The sequence below is a fragment of the Impatiens glandulifera genome, chromosome 1 (genome assembly GCF_907164915.1).
Source record: "Impatiens glandulifera chromosome 1, dImpGla2.1, whole genome shotgun sequence".
Lineage (NCBI taxonomy): Eukaryota > Viridiplantae > Streptophyta > Magnoliopsida > Ericales > Balsaminaceae > Impatiens > Impatiens glandulifera.
The window spans coordinates 155804696-155820859 of NC_061862.1; the positions used below are offsets into that span (position 1 = coordinate 155804696).

Below are 16164 nucleotides of genomic sequence, written 5' to 3' on the forward strand. Positions count from 1 at the left end.
TAGGCTGGAACATTTCGATGTTACCAATATACTCACCGCACCGCTTGGATCTCACTCATAAGGTGACATCTATATAAAAAAAAAAAAAAGTGAAACATCACCCTACCCTAGTCATTTATTGATTTTTTTTCTCTTTATAGGTAGAATCAAATTAATCGTGAGAAAATGTAAAGAATAGTTTACACCCATTAAGCCGTAATCAAGGCGTTCATTTTTGGGACTCTAGGTGATCCAAGATTTGGGTCCTAAATTTGAGAGAGTAATAGAAAGAAATATAAAACCTAATTTTATTTTATAGTACTGCATAAAAAAATTTTGAGAGAGAATCCAGTAGAAATACATATAAAACATAAAAAAAATTATAATACAGCATAAAAAAAAATTTAGGCCTTCTTAATTTTTGGATCCCGGGCCGTGACCATCTTGCCCACCCTAATAGTCGGCCTAGCTGTAATCACAATACCTTTCAATTCAAAGAGAAAATCAAATATGTGACATTTTGTTCACTTGTTTAAGAATCGAACCTATAATCTAATGAAGTTTTTATTTTTCATACCTAACCACTTTAATGTGTTACTTTTTCTAAAAAAAATATTTAATAATTCTTTAATAAGAAAATTTAATTTATATTTAGCCTTTAATTTGTAAATGGATACATACTTTAAAATTACTTAAGATATTTAAGTAATTATTTTAGCTTAAAAATGTGATTCAACTTTATTTATAAGAAAATTACAAAGTAATAGAAGAAAAAGTTTATTTAGATATAATTACATCACTAATAACACTTTGATTCAAATAAAAAAATTATTTTTTATCCTAAAATTTTAAATAAAATTTATTTGGGTAGTTACACTTTTGAGGAAATAAAATTGTTAATTTTACTTAAATTTAGTTTTCACTTTCTAATTTATTAAAAAACTATAACTAGTAATTGTTTTATATTTTGTTTCACCTTTTATTTTTTTATTGATAAAAAGTTATATACTTTCGAAAAAACAAACACCATAAAATAAATAAATAAATAAATAAAAAATTAAAAAAAGCAAAATCTAACACGGAAAGTGAGTTCTAACATCCCCAATGTCATTAAAATAAAGTTCAAAACAAAACAAGTCGGTTTAGCCTTATTATAATAGAATAATAACAAGATCTTATATAGATACAAGTGTATATAAATGCCCATCTAAGAATATCACAAAATTAACTTTCAAATATTACTTAAGAAAAAGGGCAATGAATCAAATATATATTTATATCATATATGGTCTCATCAACACCAAATAACTTATAATTTTCCAACTTTATTTATTCTAAAATAAGCCTAAGTGTATATAATTTTAATTCAAAACTCAAAAATCTCACAATTTATTTACTTGTCTTTTTTTTCAAACATAAATTGTATCGAAATTTGTATTGATAAAAAAAAAAGTAATAATTATTTCTGAAAACATATGTATTTATATCCTTGACAGAAATTAAAAGTAAAACTTGATTTCTCAACCACACTTGACACTATTCCCACATGTACGGTCAATTCTGACACACTTTATGAGTTTACTATCAATCAGACATTTGTAATTAAGGAGGCTGTCATTTTACCCCCTTTTTTTATTTATTTCTTTACTAATATATATAAATAAAATATTCAAATAATATTATTGTAATCTCATAATATTGTTATAATATTATTCATATTAACAATGTGTTACTTTCTAACTTGCAGCATTTAATAATGAATTTTTTTGAAATATATGTATATTATATAAGAAGTGGATGATCTCCTTTACAAATGTATGATGTTTAAATTTTTTATTTTAATTAGTATGTGTATTGTGAAAAATTATCATTTTAACTTTTCAAAATATTAAAATAATAGTAACAAATATAATTCTTTATGTATATGTATAGAAAATATAACATTGTTTGTGTATACAATGCGCAATTTTAATATTTAACTTGGAAAAAAATATTTTAAAACCTATGTTTTTTTTCTTAATTGGTCCCAAATTTGAATGAAATTTATATGTCATGAAAAATTACAAATATTATATTTTTTAAAAAATAAAAAGATTTCTCTTTAATTTATTTATTTTTTTCTTCAAATCTCATATGTTTGTTTCAAGTCTAACCATTTTCTTTTTTGGCATTGTGTCTTGTGGTAAAAGTTTTGTTTGAGTTAATTTTTTTTAATGAGTTTTTTTTAATGTTTAATGATCATTCTATATCTATGACGAGAGGTATTAAATAAATGATATTTTGAAAAATAAAATGAGTTATGCGATAAATGAAATTGGATAAAATATTAGACTTTTTAGTAAAATCACAAAAACACCCTATATCAAAGAATTTGAAAAAACTTCCTCAATAAAATATTAGATATTACAGAAAATACTTTAATTTATTTTACTGTTTTTTTTGTATGATCTTTAGAATCATAATTCTTTTTTCTCTTATGAAAATAACTTTCTCCTAAAACAATTTCAAATAATTTTATTTGTGGAGGTCGTTTGGTATTGGGTTATGTAAAAAATCAAGTGAAAAAAAATTAATAATAGGTAATAATTTTGAAAAGGTAATAAGTTTTAAAAAGACTTAAACCAAAACCAAAGAAGCCTAAATTTTTCACAAAAAAATATTTATGACAGTCAACTTTTGTAATACCTATGACTATCATAAGTTTTTGATATGTTTAGATTGTTATGTGACAAATCAAATATGAAGCAAAAAGAAATTGCAAAAATCCTGTTGATTCATAAATTGTTAAATTTTGAAAGAGTACTAAGACTTTATCATTGCATATTTTACCTTTGCCTCTTCTTTACATGTTTCCAGACTAAGTTAGAATCCAATAAGCTAACAAACAGTGTCTTTTTTTCTTAAAAAAAGATCATCAAAACCTAACTAGACAATTGAAGGTCGTCATGACCATTGCCTGCACCTATGTTTCCTTTCTCTCGATCTTGCACGGTTACCTTGTCTCTTGGACCTGCGTCATAAAATCGGTAAGAAAAAACGGAAAATATGGCGAATTAATCAAATAACTTTTATTTACTTACCATATTCACCTTCAGATAAATCTCCAATTAGCGCAATAGCATTGATCAAGGCTTCTTCATGATCCTGTAGTTAGAAAGATTAAATTTTTACATAATTTTGTTCACAATTGAATGCATAAGAACAACTTTGGTATAGTTCATACTTTAATGGCTTTTCTTGCTTTCTCAATGTCTACTGGATTAGGTTGGGTTCCACTGAAGACCTTCTCCACCTGCAAAGAAATTCTTACTATACGAGTTGGAAAAAAAATACGAAAAAAACCTCTAAATATACTTTACCTGCTTAATAAGAGTATCTGTATGAAGCAACTCAATGTCAGTTAATGCTTTCTTCTCAAGGTTTCGCGAAGAAGGGAACTGTTTCCTTTGTATGATTTTTGTTGTCCCGGCATCCCTTTTACCCGGAATTCTGTAATCACGAGACGATGATTTCTTAGATGCATGGCCTGGCACAGTGCCACCAGATTTGCGAGAAATTCCACGACTCTCAACATCCCACGCATTGTCTTCCACCGGTATCTGATGATAAAGAAATCCATGTTAACAATTTATAACTGTAGATTGATAGAAACAGTGGGCTATGAATACAAATTCGAATATAATGATCATACTTTTCATACCAAATGCAAATAACATCAATTTCACTTTTTACTTTGGCAAGATGCATATCCAAATTGAACAGGAGGAACACGAATAGTGAAAGGATACTGTAAATTAGTAAACAATCCATGTAAACAAAAAAAGTTGATGAAAGACAATACTAGAGTAAGGGGGATATGTTCGATAAAACTGATAATAAGTTTGAATGCTTAACACTGAATTTTGAGTGCAGAATTAGTTAAATATGTGAAAATTAAATGTTGAATAACCAAGTTGACTTATAAAATGTGGAACCAAGGTCGGGAAAGTAGTTAAAGACTATTTTACCCTTATAGTTACGTAATATTATTAATTTACATGGGTTAAATTGCCTTTCGTGCAGCTCTTACTATATATGACTGAGTTAGGTCACAATTGATAGCTTACCGAATTAAACTAGCATAATCTGAGCTGAATCTAGATAATTAAGTAATTTTAGGTAACAATTCAATTCAAATACGCGAATAATTATTTAGAGTTGTGTTATCAAACAATGAGTTACTCACTGAATTCGATTTCTTTCCCCTGCCACCAGATGGTGGTATGGATTGACGGAACGTTGGTGTTGGAGCATCCTGTGGCAAACAAACTCCTGTTTGTGATGTCTTTTGTTTCTTGTGTGAACCAGAAACAGTTGGACTAGGTGCTTGGTTATGTCCAGGCTGGGTTAGTAGGCTGTTGCGAACTCCTCCACCAGTTTTCCTCCAATCCCTACAATAGTGTCAAACAATGAGCACTCCGCCACGAAAGTGAAAAACTAACTATTATCCGCATGAAAAAATATATATATATATATATTTGACCTTATCCTCCCAATGACATCATCCGCATTAACCTTGGATAAGAGACGTCTATGCTCCTCATCTGATACTCTTAATTCTTTCCTAAGTTCCGTGATTAAGCTTTCTTTCTCCTGAAAAATATCATTATATCGATTAAACATACAGCTAGATTGAATAGACAGCATCAATTGTAACTAACTTACCCAGGTAATAGCGTCAGATTGAGCTTTAAAAGCACGTAGAATTGAAATATACGCCTCTAGTTCTATAGCGTGGATCTTGTTTTCCATGTCAGCATGAGTACGTGGAAATCTACCACTTTCTTGGATTTCAGATATTGAATTGCCTGCGGCAACTCGAACTCCTCCTTGAGTAAATCTATTTCTCCGAGGTGGAGGTGGAGGTGGAGGAGGGAGGTCATCATCCGTACCTATCACATTGCCAACATGATTGTTTGAAGCAAGTACATCTTTTGTTCGAAAGGGAAAAAACTTTGTATTAATGATGAAAAGAACTTTTAATGAGATGCTGAACCGGAACGGTTCTCATTTTACATCGTAAATGTAAAGCATTGCATTTAATGATACAGATATAGATAGTATTAGTCAAGGTCCTATTTGTTTAATTGTAAGTAAACCGTTGCATTTAGAGAACATATCTCTCGCTAAGGCCTTGTTCGGTTTGGATTATTTGAATGAACAATCTTCAAATAACCCACCATCTTTTCACATATCCCCTCGTCAATCAAGGTCCTATTTGTTTAAATGTAAGTAAACCATTGCATTTAGAGAACATATATCTTGCTAAGGCCTTGTTCGGTTTGGGTTATTTGAATGAATAATCTTCAAATAACCCCTCATCTTTTCACATATCCCTCGTCAATCAAATTATCAACCAAAATATAAGCAAGCATATGTCATCTTTGATCAAAACCTAACTAATTTTCACATGAACTTTAGGATATAGTATTCATTCTTATGCTGCATTGGGGATTGAACTCTAAATTGTCAATAAGAAACATATAGTCAAATGAAAAGCATAATAGGGTTGTTGAGAATTGCAGAGAAAGAAACATCATAAGTCAAACAAATGTCTGCTATGAATGAAAGAGGGTTAAACCATTCAGATACTTACCGCTGCTATCATCATCATAATCCATGGCGTCTACTTACAAAGAGAAGATCGAGTGCTGAAAGACATAAAAACAAAGAACACATCCAGTTAAACTTCAAAGAAACGGGTAGCTTCTTGTCCAACAAGTTTTATAACATAAACACAAGCATACTTAAATCTATAACATCCGATAAGGATAAATAAAACAAATCAAGATTGCACATTTAAAACTGAATGGTAACACGCTCGGTTGAGCTCTATTAACACGATCAAATGAAGTAAAATTAGACTTGGGTTTTCATGAAAACGTCTGAATTCGTGAAAACAATGACGGAACTTACCAAATCGATTAGCAAACCCTAAGTTGGGAAAACGAAAGAGGGATGGATAGAGATTGGAGAAGATAGTTGGGGAGTCGTTCAAAACGTTATCGCGGTGGTCCTTTGCCGCCGGCGAAACGCGCGTCGGCGGAAGGAATGGAGACAAATAGAGAGTATCTCGGGACGGGAGGGAAAAGGGTTGATATGCAAAGCAGAATTTGCAGGGTTGATTCAATAATAATAATAATGTGCCTTAAACTACGTCGTTTCATCTCAAGGATACCGTACCCTAGTTTGTTCCATATTTCCTAAAATTTTCTAGTCAATTCAAAATTGGATTTCTAATTGAAAAATAAAATAACCCTATTTGAGTTATGAAAAAATTATTTTAATATAAGAAAGGGAAATATTTCCTTTTTTGGAATATTTGTTTATTTATTTTTATTTTGAATAATATATCACTTAATTTATTTATTTTTAATAAAGAAAGTTAACAAACCTCACACCCATTTAAGTTATGAATGGATTGATTTTAAATTAATAAATTCTCAAATATCAAATAATATATTATTTTTAATATATATAGTTAACAATGATAACCGTCATAATTTTCCGAAATTTTAAATGTAAATTAAACTCGTAAGTTTTAATTTCATAAGAACCGTTATACGGTTTTAGGTTTTATAATTATTCATATGCGGCACGACATATAAATCTCATCTAAATAAGAAAAATATTTAAAAAAGGTTTCAAACGATTTTTTTCCTAGTCAAATATTAGAAACTTGCTATGTATATTTAGAAATAATGATATTAGAGAAGTTAAATAATCACATGATTAACCTATTTTTAACTCTAATTAGTTAAGAATTAGTTTAGTTTAGATAATTTGTTATAGTCTCAATTAATTAAAAATTAGTTTGATTATTCTCTTTCTATATATACTCTATGAATATATGTCATAAATTAAGGTTAAGATATACAAATATAATATTTACCTTAATTAGTTAGAATTAGTTTAGTTAATCGATTACACAATCCAAGTTAATTAGAAATTAATTTAATTATTCTTTTTATGTACTCTATAAATATATGTCATAAATTACCCTATCAAGGTAGTCAAGTAATAAGAGTCGACTCAATAGACCAAAATATCACCGGTTTAATTTTATCTGGAAACGTTTTAAGTTTAAGTGGGGACCGTGATTTTGAGGTGTCATATGCTAGTTCTCTTTTAATTTAAAAAAATGTTTAAATTAGGATTAAAATATGCAAATATAATATTTAGCCGCAAAGTATCTTTTGATTAGTATTATTCTTCTTCAATACTTCATTCATATTTTCGGTTCAAATTTTGTATCAAATCAAAGGAAACTCCAACAAGAGTTAGCATAGCATAGTATTGTTGGGCACTCCAATACCTCACACTCACATGTCTCGATTTAGCATTGGCAATAAATCGAGTTTGTCAATTTATGCAAACTTCCACAACAACTCATTGGATAGATGTGAAATGAATTCTGGGATATCTACGTCATACTCCTAATTATGATCTCTTCATATGTCGCAACTCAACTTACCTTTACATCATACTATGATGCAGATTGGTTAGGTTGTCCGGTTGATCGACGATCATCAACTAGTTATTGTATTTTTTGTGACAATCTTATTTCTTGAAACTCAAATAAACATAAAGTAGTTGCTCACTCAAGTACTGGATCCAAATATCGTGCACTCGCTTATACCACTACAAAACTATGTTGGCTTCAATCACTATTTCGTGAATTGAGAGTTTTTTTTCCGACTCCTCCCACTCTTTGGTATGACAATATTAGCGCCATTTTTTATCAATAAACTTGGTGTTTCATGCTCACACAAAACACATATTAATTGATTTTTACTTTGTTCGAGAAAGAGTTGCAAACAAACTATTTTACATTAAATACATTCTTACTGAAGATTAGATTACAAACACTTTCACTAAAGGTCTTTCATTCCACAAATTCACTTTTACGAGGCAAATTCACGGTGTGTGCCTTCCCGTTTCGTTTGAATGGGAGATTAGAGAAGTTAAAATAATCACGTGATTAACCTATCTTTAACTTCAATTAATTAAGAATTAATTTAGTTAATTGGTTACCATCCCAATTAATTAGGAATTAATTTTATTATTCAATTTTTTTCCTCTATAAATATGCCATAATTAGGAATAAGATATGCAAATATATAATACCTAGTCAACAAAACTTCTTATGATCTATCTATTCTTTATAACTACTCTTCTTCAATACCTCATTAATATTTTCAGTTCATCTATACATATACATAAAGACAACTTTAGTTTCATTTGAAAATTAAATTTATTACTATTTATAATTATTTTAATATATTGAAAAATTAAAATTTATGTGAAAATGATAATTTTTCACAACATACAGATTCAAATAAATTAAATTATTTAAATATCATACATTTGTGAGATGAGATTCAATCAGTTTATTTTACTATAATCTATACAATTAAATAAATATATAAATAAGTAGACAAATTGATTTTCATACCATTAAATCACATATAAGACATACCAAAATAAAATAATCATTAATTATTTATAAAATTATAAAATCAAGAATAATAATTTTTTACATAAAAATAATATCAATCATATAGTATTATTATCTATATAAATTTAATTTAATAAACAAATAGCACTAAAGTTTTTCTTTTATTTACTTTTATGCACTTTGACATAAGTTAGTCCTATAAAATTAAAATATTAAGATCATACATTTCAAATCTAAAAAGTTTAACTAATTTATTTAATATATTCACAGTGGGAGGTGGTATATAGAAAGAAAAAAAAAGTAAAAGCATTTTTTTCCACCAAATAGAGATAGATAGGATAGCTGGAAGAAATTCTTAAGTGTTGAACAGTGGATGAAGAAGAATAACATTTTAGTTCGATATCGTCAAGAATGTTTGAGAATTGAATTGAATTAAATTGAATGGGAATGAATAGGTCAATTTTCAAAGTATTTTTTCTATTTCCTAATTTATTTTATCGAACATAATAATGTGAATCGAACTTTAATAAGTTTGAATCACGATAAGAGAAGTACATTGTTGGAACTAAGTTAGAACGTCATACTAATTTAGATTTAGGACTTCTTGCTATAGCTGAAAACGAAAGAACGGATATACCTATAAGGTTATCCGGGTTGTAACCCAAGTGACTCAAAATATTTTGTATATATAAGAGAAATGACGACGGAATTGTCATCGCTAAAAGAAAAAAGCCACATTAAACTATGTAAATTTTGTTTATTTGTTTGATATTGTTATTATTTTAGTCCAGGTAAATTTTGTGAAAAAAATTTAACCTTTATTTCAAATCAAAGATTTGTCCTTGCAAATAGAGGAATCAATCTTTATATTGATTATGACAATATTATTTTATCAATTAACAGGAAATACTCCAACACGATTAAACGAATACTTAAAATTGTGGTCATTTTATTTATATATTTTCATACATAACCAAAAAATTGAAAAGATTCTTCAAGAATCGAGACGTGCATGATTCATACCGCCAAAATCAGGACCGACCCCAAACCTAGAGTAGTTAAGTGGCGAAGCAAAACTTCATCGAGAATTTTTATGAAAGTGTTTCATTTGCTTCTATTTGATAAAAGTTTTATTTGTTGAGAGTAACATAATTTTTGGCCTAATTACTTTCTGATGATCAATTTAACTTCTGATAAAAATTGATTATATTTCATATTTTCAACAAGTTTAAGTTTAGTAACAAACATAAAGATATTGTGTTGTTTAGATGGAAAGAAAACATAATCCCAAAGACTCCTACCCAAGGACTTGGAAGGGACTGTCTTAAGAATAAAGTGTGGAATTTGAGTCAATTTTATAAGTTAAAATGGGAAATTGAAGCATTTGATAAAAATACAATTAATTAATTTCCAATTATAGAAAAAAAGTAAAACACTCAAACTCAAAGCACTATGATTTGTGGAAAGGCCAAAATAACTTTGTTTTCTATTTGTAGGCACGTCGTTTCGAGTCACGTTTGGGCCGCCTCAATTTCTATCTCTATCCCTATCCCTATCTCTATACCCATCTCCATCTCCATCTTCATCTTCCCCATCTTTCTCGTATTTGCTGTCACCTCTATCTCGCTATGGAGAGGAAACACGAAAGAAAAGGTGAAATCTTTGCCGGTGGTCGGATATCGGACCAGATGGGTGAATTTGAAGTGATTTGTGCTGATATCAGGTCAGATTTCGAAACCCACATGCCAAAATCTTCCTTTTTCTCACGCATGGATTTCGTTTGCAAGATTACACATCAATTCAATAGAAACTTATTGTAATCGGAAACAATTGCACTTGAAATGATTCCAATTTGGTATTAGGGCTGCTCTTTTTAAAAACCCATATTGTAAATTTGTAATCCCTTCTTTTGGTTCTGATTTGATAGCTTTTGATTGCAGCTCCGATGTTGAAATTGATGAAATAAGGTGCCACAACATGGTTGAGAAAGACGTGAGTGATGAAGAAATTGAAGCTGAAGACTTGGAGAGACGAATGTGGAAAGACCGTATCAAACTAAAGAGGATTAAGGAAACACAGAAACTTGCTGCTAAACAGGCTGTAGATCAACAGAAAGCTAAACCTTCTTCAGATCAAGCTCAGCGTAAGAAAATGTCAAGAGCACAAGATGGAATATTGAAATACATGTTGAAGCTGGTTGAAGTATGCAAAGCAAGAGGTTTTGTCTATGGGATAATTCCTGAGAAAGGTAAACCAGTGAGTGGTTCTTCTGATAATATTCGAGCTTGGTGGAAAGAAAAGGTGAAATTCGATAAGAATGGGCCTGCTGCGATTACCAAATACGAATCAGAATGTCAAGAAAAAGCCAAAGCTAATGGAATCCTAAATGGAAACTCACAGGCAGCAGTTCTTCAAGATTTGCAAGACGCGACTTTAGGTTCTCTTTTATCGTCGTTAATGCAACATTGCAATCCTCCTCAAAGAAAATACCCATTAGAGAAACTAACACCCCCACCATGGTGGCCAAACGGGGAAGAAGACTGGTGGCAAAAACTTGGATTACCGAAATCCCAACCCCCTCCATACAAAAAGCCACACGATTTGAAAAAGATGTGGAAAGTTGGTGTTTTAACTGCTGTTATAAAGCACATGTCACCCGATTTCGCAAAGATCACAAGGCTAATTCGACGATCCAAATGTTTACAAGATAAGATGACTGCCAAAGAGAGTTCGATTTGGTTGGCTGTTCTGAACAGAGAGGAATCCCTTATCCAAATTCAGGTCCAGCTTCAGCAGCCTAGTAGTGATAATGGTAACTCCTCAGAGCTAACTGAAACACCTCCAGGTGGCCGTGGTGAGAAAAAGAGACGACCTTCCATTAGTAGTTATAGTGATTATGATGTCCAATTGGCGGATGATGGATTCGGTTCTGTTTCTTCAAAAGACGACAGGATTGATAGGCAGCAGTTACCGCGAAAGCGAAGAGCTCGTGGGAAGTTAAGTAATAACAAACGGGCTGAAAAGGAAAAGGGTTCTGATTTACTAATAGATAACCCGGAAAGGAATTATGTTAATACCGAGTTGGTGGATAAAGATGCTGTTGATGACCATTTTACAAACCTTCCTTCTTCAGCTGGAATTAGGTTTACAGAATGTCCAACAATGTCATGTGATTTTCAGAACCAGACTCGGTTTCCTAGTTCTCAAAACCCTAGTCTTCTATTTGAACCCCAAAACATTGGTTGGAATCGTGATCATCAGCAGAATCCAGCTGTTTATGGTTCGTATAACGTTTCGTCGTCTGGTTTCACACCTGAGATGATGACAATAGCAGAACCTTGGATTGTGACGGAGAATAATAGTCATAATAATATACAGCAGCCATTGCAAAGAAATGAAAATGGTATTCTTCGCGTAGAAGAAGGCGGTGGGATGGGTAGAAGTTACATAATGAATGAGCAAGAGAAATCGATTGGTTCGCCCATGAATAGTTTATCGTTGGATTTCGGGGGATTCAACAGTCCGTTTGATCTTGGAATTGATGGTACAAGTGATATAGACTTTTTGCTGGAAGATGATTTGATTCAATGCTTTGGAGCATAGTTTGACAAATATCATTCACTTCATAATATTAGACTACTGTAAGTGTATGTATATCTTCCTAAATCTCTTGGGTTTTAACTTTGAAGAATGGATCACTTTCTTGGAAAATCATTATATATTGTTGACATATATACAAAAGATTAGTTGCATCAAATGCAGTGTTATTCAATTGATATAATAGTCCCTTAATTTAAGGGTTAACTTAGATCAGAATCTTTTTGGGAAACACTTGTTTTCTCAATTTGTATCTGCTACTGAAACCTTATGTTCAATTAATCTGTGTCAGGTTACATGTTTGTTTCTGAATGTTTTCCCACTGGATGATGAGAATATGATGGAACATTTTTTTCAAATGAATATATTTATGGGTTTCTTTTATATAGTTTGGGGATTAAGAGGCAAATTGGATGAAATTACCCTAATAATGACATCATTTTGGGAAATGATTCAGGTCCGATAAAGTTTGTAAAATGATCCTTTTGGGCGAAAATACTCATTCGCGTCATTTGACGCATCATCGTGTCACGCGAAGTGAAGTGATGACTCGATAATGTTTGTAAAAATTATCTCGCATGACGTGATAATGTTTGCAAAAATGACTTTGCGTGACGCAACGCACCCATTCACGTCATGCGATGTCATTTTGCAAACATTATCAGGTCATCTCTTCGCGTGACGTGATGATGCGGTGCGTGACGCAAATGAGTATTTTTGTCTTTATACGGACCGGAAAGGTTATTTTTGCCAACTTTATCCTGCCTGGGTCATTTCCCAAAAAACAGTGTAATTATTATAGCCATTCCGGTAAATTTTTCGATTAAGATCATCTTGCAAATATTGACACACCTTGAATCAACTTTAGATTTCTAAGCGACAAAAGTTTTTTCAGTTCGATTCTTACTAAAAATGTGGTTGAGAGATCGTGTTAGCTTCTTTACCTATTTACTCTGGTTTGAAAAAAAATATTAACCAGAACAAAAATATTGACCCACTTTGCTAATCTTAGTTAATTTTTGTGGCATTTTGGTGTCTTTTATTGCTGGGTAATTTTGGGTTTAGGCTTTATCATAATTATGCTTGTTCTCAATAATATAGTCTCCACTTCGATAAGATATTGGTGAAGTTAATTAATTTGTACATATGTTTGGATTATTAATGATGTTATTTACTTAATTTTTATGAAAATAGTATTTTGTTTGGAAAAATAGATGTTCAGTTAAGACGCTTATTTGTTACTAAATTTTGTTTTTTTAAATTAAAACTAATTATATTTGTTAAATAAATTATTTTATTTTATTCAATCATAATCTTTTCTAGAAAACAAAGTTATTTTCATTTTTGATCATTTTTAAATTAATTTTGATAAAATAATAGGTTCTAAATAAAATGCTAACTAAACTTGCATTTATTTAATAAAGTCCATATGTCATCAAATTTTATTATGAGTGATTATGAATAGGGTTAAGTATGTTTTATTGATAAATTTAATTTCAATTATACTAAGACTTTAAATTAAATTAAATTTGATATAGATATTCAATAATCTGATAATCTTGTGGATATTACTAACATAGTCATTTAATCAATTAATAAATTAATTAAACAAAATTATCTAAAAAAAACAGAAACATAGTAAAGTTTTAAAATAAATTTTAATTAAAAAAATAAAAATTAATAATTTTCACACTTTTGTACACTACTAATCTAATTTTTTTAAGCAATATCAACTCCAACCCAACCGATCTTCAAACTCAAACCTTCAAACTTCTCTCTAGATATCAAGACTTATTTGTCTTTGTCGAAAAACGAAACGCAAAGATATGATCTAAATAAATTTAGATCCTTTTTCTATTTTTAAATTTATATTTAAGTCCTTTAATTTATAAATTATATAAATATTTTATAATAATTTTAAATTTTATTATTTTTTATTTTTTTATATTTTATATTTCATTATTTATTATATAATAATTTTACAAATTGATATTTTTATAAGCATATAAATATTTTTTATAGTTTTATTTTACTTTAATATATATATATATAATTATATAATAAATATAAATATAATTATAAAAATTACAAAAACACAAAACACATTCACATCAATTTTTTTTTATAAATTTATGCCATTAAAAAATATTAAAATTATTATTAAATACTTATTACACTTTAAAATAGCATAACATACAACTAAAATAAAGTACATCATAAACTAAAATAATACACAAATACAAAAATAAAATAAAATACCCTACAAATTATGAAACAAATTATGAAATAAGCATCCAATATTTAATAACCCGGAATATTAGCGTTACTTTCTTCAATATTATTGAAATATTGACCAAATGTATTAGTTTGAAATGCATCCGAGACTTGTTAAGCTCTATTTTCTCCAAAATGCGGGTCTTTTCGGCTTCAACATATGTACGAATCTTGAGATCTTTTATAGAACTCACATTTTGAAACAAAATTCTACTTTCTTCCCTTAGTTTTTGTATTTTTAGATGAAATTGCAATTGGTCATTAGTCTTCAACTTAGCAAGAAGTTTATTGTTTTATTCTTGCATGGTGTTGATGGTTGATGATGAATCATCGATCATCTTTCTTTTCAATTTTGATTTTTTCACTCTAGTAGATCTCTCTGGTGGAGAATCACCAACAACATTATCTGAGTCGTCCAAGTTTAAAGAAAATGAAGAAATACATGGGGATGCTTATCTCACTAACTCGGGAGCTAGGTTTTCTAACTCCGATGAAGGATAGTGACCAAATAATTGTTTTTCTTGTCATTCGTATTACCATCTTTAAATTTCTCAATTTTTTTAATAATATCCCAAGCACGGTCATATCTCCATCCGGACTTGAATTTAGGATCTTGTGTAAATAATATTTTGCTCTATGCATTACAAGTTATAAGAAGATTAATCAAATTTAATATAAATAATAAAGTGAGAAACAAAAATTACATTATATAAAATGTGGACACTTACTATATCTTCATTTGAATCACCGCTTTGATGCATATTTTCAACTGCTTTTATGCATGTACGTAGCCTTTTAGATGCTTTCTCGATTGTTTGAATTCGTGCTTGCATAGATCTTTTGGTGCGAACCTCCAAATGCTCAAGGTTTTCTTCAATGAACGATTGTTTTGTACGTGGCCAAAATCGATCAAATTATTGGTACACCCCAACAATTGGGTCTTGAGAATTTCCATATAAAAAATAACATCATCGTCGTTATATGAAGCTAATCGGATTGACATTCTTACAACAAGTTAGATATGATAGAGATTTATTTTAGAGAATAAAGGATGTTGTAAATCTTATATACAACATTATATCTTGTTTTATTGTGAAAAATCTTCCACTTTTACACCTCTCACTTTTTTTAATATGATTATTCAATACAAAAATTTTCATATCTCTCAATTTTCTAAATTGAAATGACCATTTACTACAAAAATTCTTACATCTCTAAATTTTCTGAATTAAAATAACCTTTCACTACAAAAATTCTAACATTACTCATTTTTCTAAATTGAAATAACTATTCACCAAAAAATTCTCACATCTCTCAATTTTCTGAACTGAAATGACCATTCACTATAAAATTATCACATCTCTCAATTTTTTGAATTGAAGTGATCATTCACTACAAATATTCTCACATATCTCAATATTCTAAATTAAATGACCACTCACTACAAATATTCTCACATATCTCAATATTCTAAATTAAATGATCATTCACTACAAAAATTCTCACATCTCTCAATTTTCTGAATTGAAATAACCATTCACCACAAAGATTCTAACATCTCTCAATTTTCTGAATTGAAATGATCATTCAATACAAAAATTATCTCTCAATTTTCTGAATTGAAATGACTATTCACCACAATGATTCTCACATCTCTCAATTTTCTAAATTAAAATCCATTCACTGTAAAAATTTCACATCTCTCAATTTTTTGAATTGAAATAATCATTTACTACAAAGATTATCATATCTCTCAATTTTTTGAATTGAAATGACCATTCACTATAAAGTTTCTCACATCTCTCAATTTTTGAATT

The 16164-nt window shown here is 29.5% G+C and overlaps 2 protein-coding genes across 2 annotated transcripts; one reads left to right on the forward strand and one right to left on the reverse strand.

Moving 5' to 3' along the window:
- Positions 1–2768: 2768 nt before the first annotated feature.
- LOC124917478 (protein EMSY-LIKE 3-like) lies at positions 2769–6112 on the reverse strand. Its single transcript, XM_047457900.1, has 9 exons — positions 5935–6112; positions 5615–5669; positions 4684–4910; positions 4502–4611; positions 4205–4409; positions 3339–3578; positions 3203–3271; positions 3060–3123; positions 2769–2989 (listed from the first exon to the last, which is right to left on the reverse strand). The coding sequence occupies exons 2-9, from the start codon at positions 5637–5639 to the stop codon at positions 2901–2903; spliced, it is 1029 nt and encodes a 342-aa protein (XP_047313856.1). The 5' UTR covers positions 5640–5669; positions 5935–6112; the 3' UTR covers positions 2769–2900.
- Positions 6113–10011: 3899 nt separating this feature from the next.
- On the forward strand, positions 10012–12375 carry LOC124920310 (ETHYLENE INSENSITIVE 3-like 3 protein). Its single transcript, XM_047460776.1, has 2 exons — positions 10012–10199; positions 10417–12375. The coding sequence occupies exons 1-2, from the start codon at positions 10105–10107 to the stop codon at positions 12077–12079; spliced, it is 1758 nt and encodes a 585-aa protein (XP_047316732.1). The 5' UTR covers positions 10012–10104; the 3' UTR covers positions 12080–12375.
- Positions 12376–16164: the final 3789 nt, after the last annotated feature.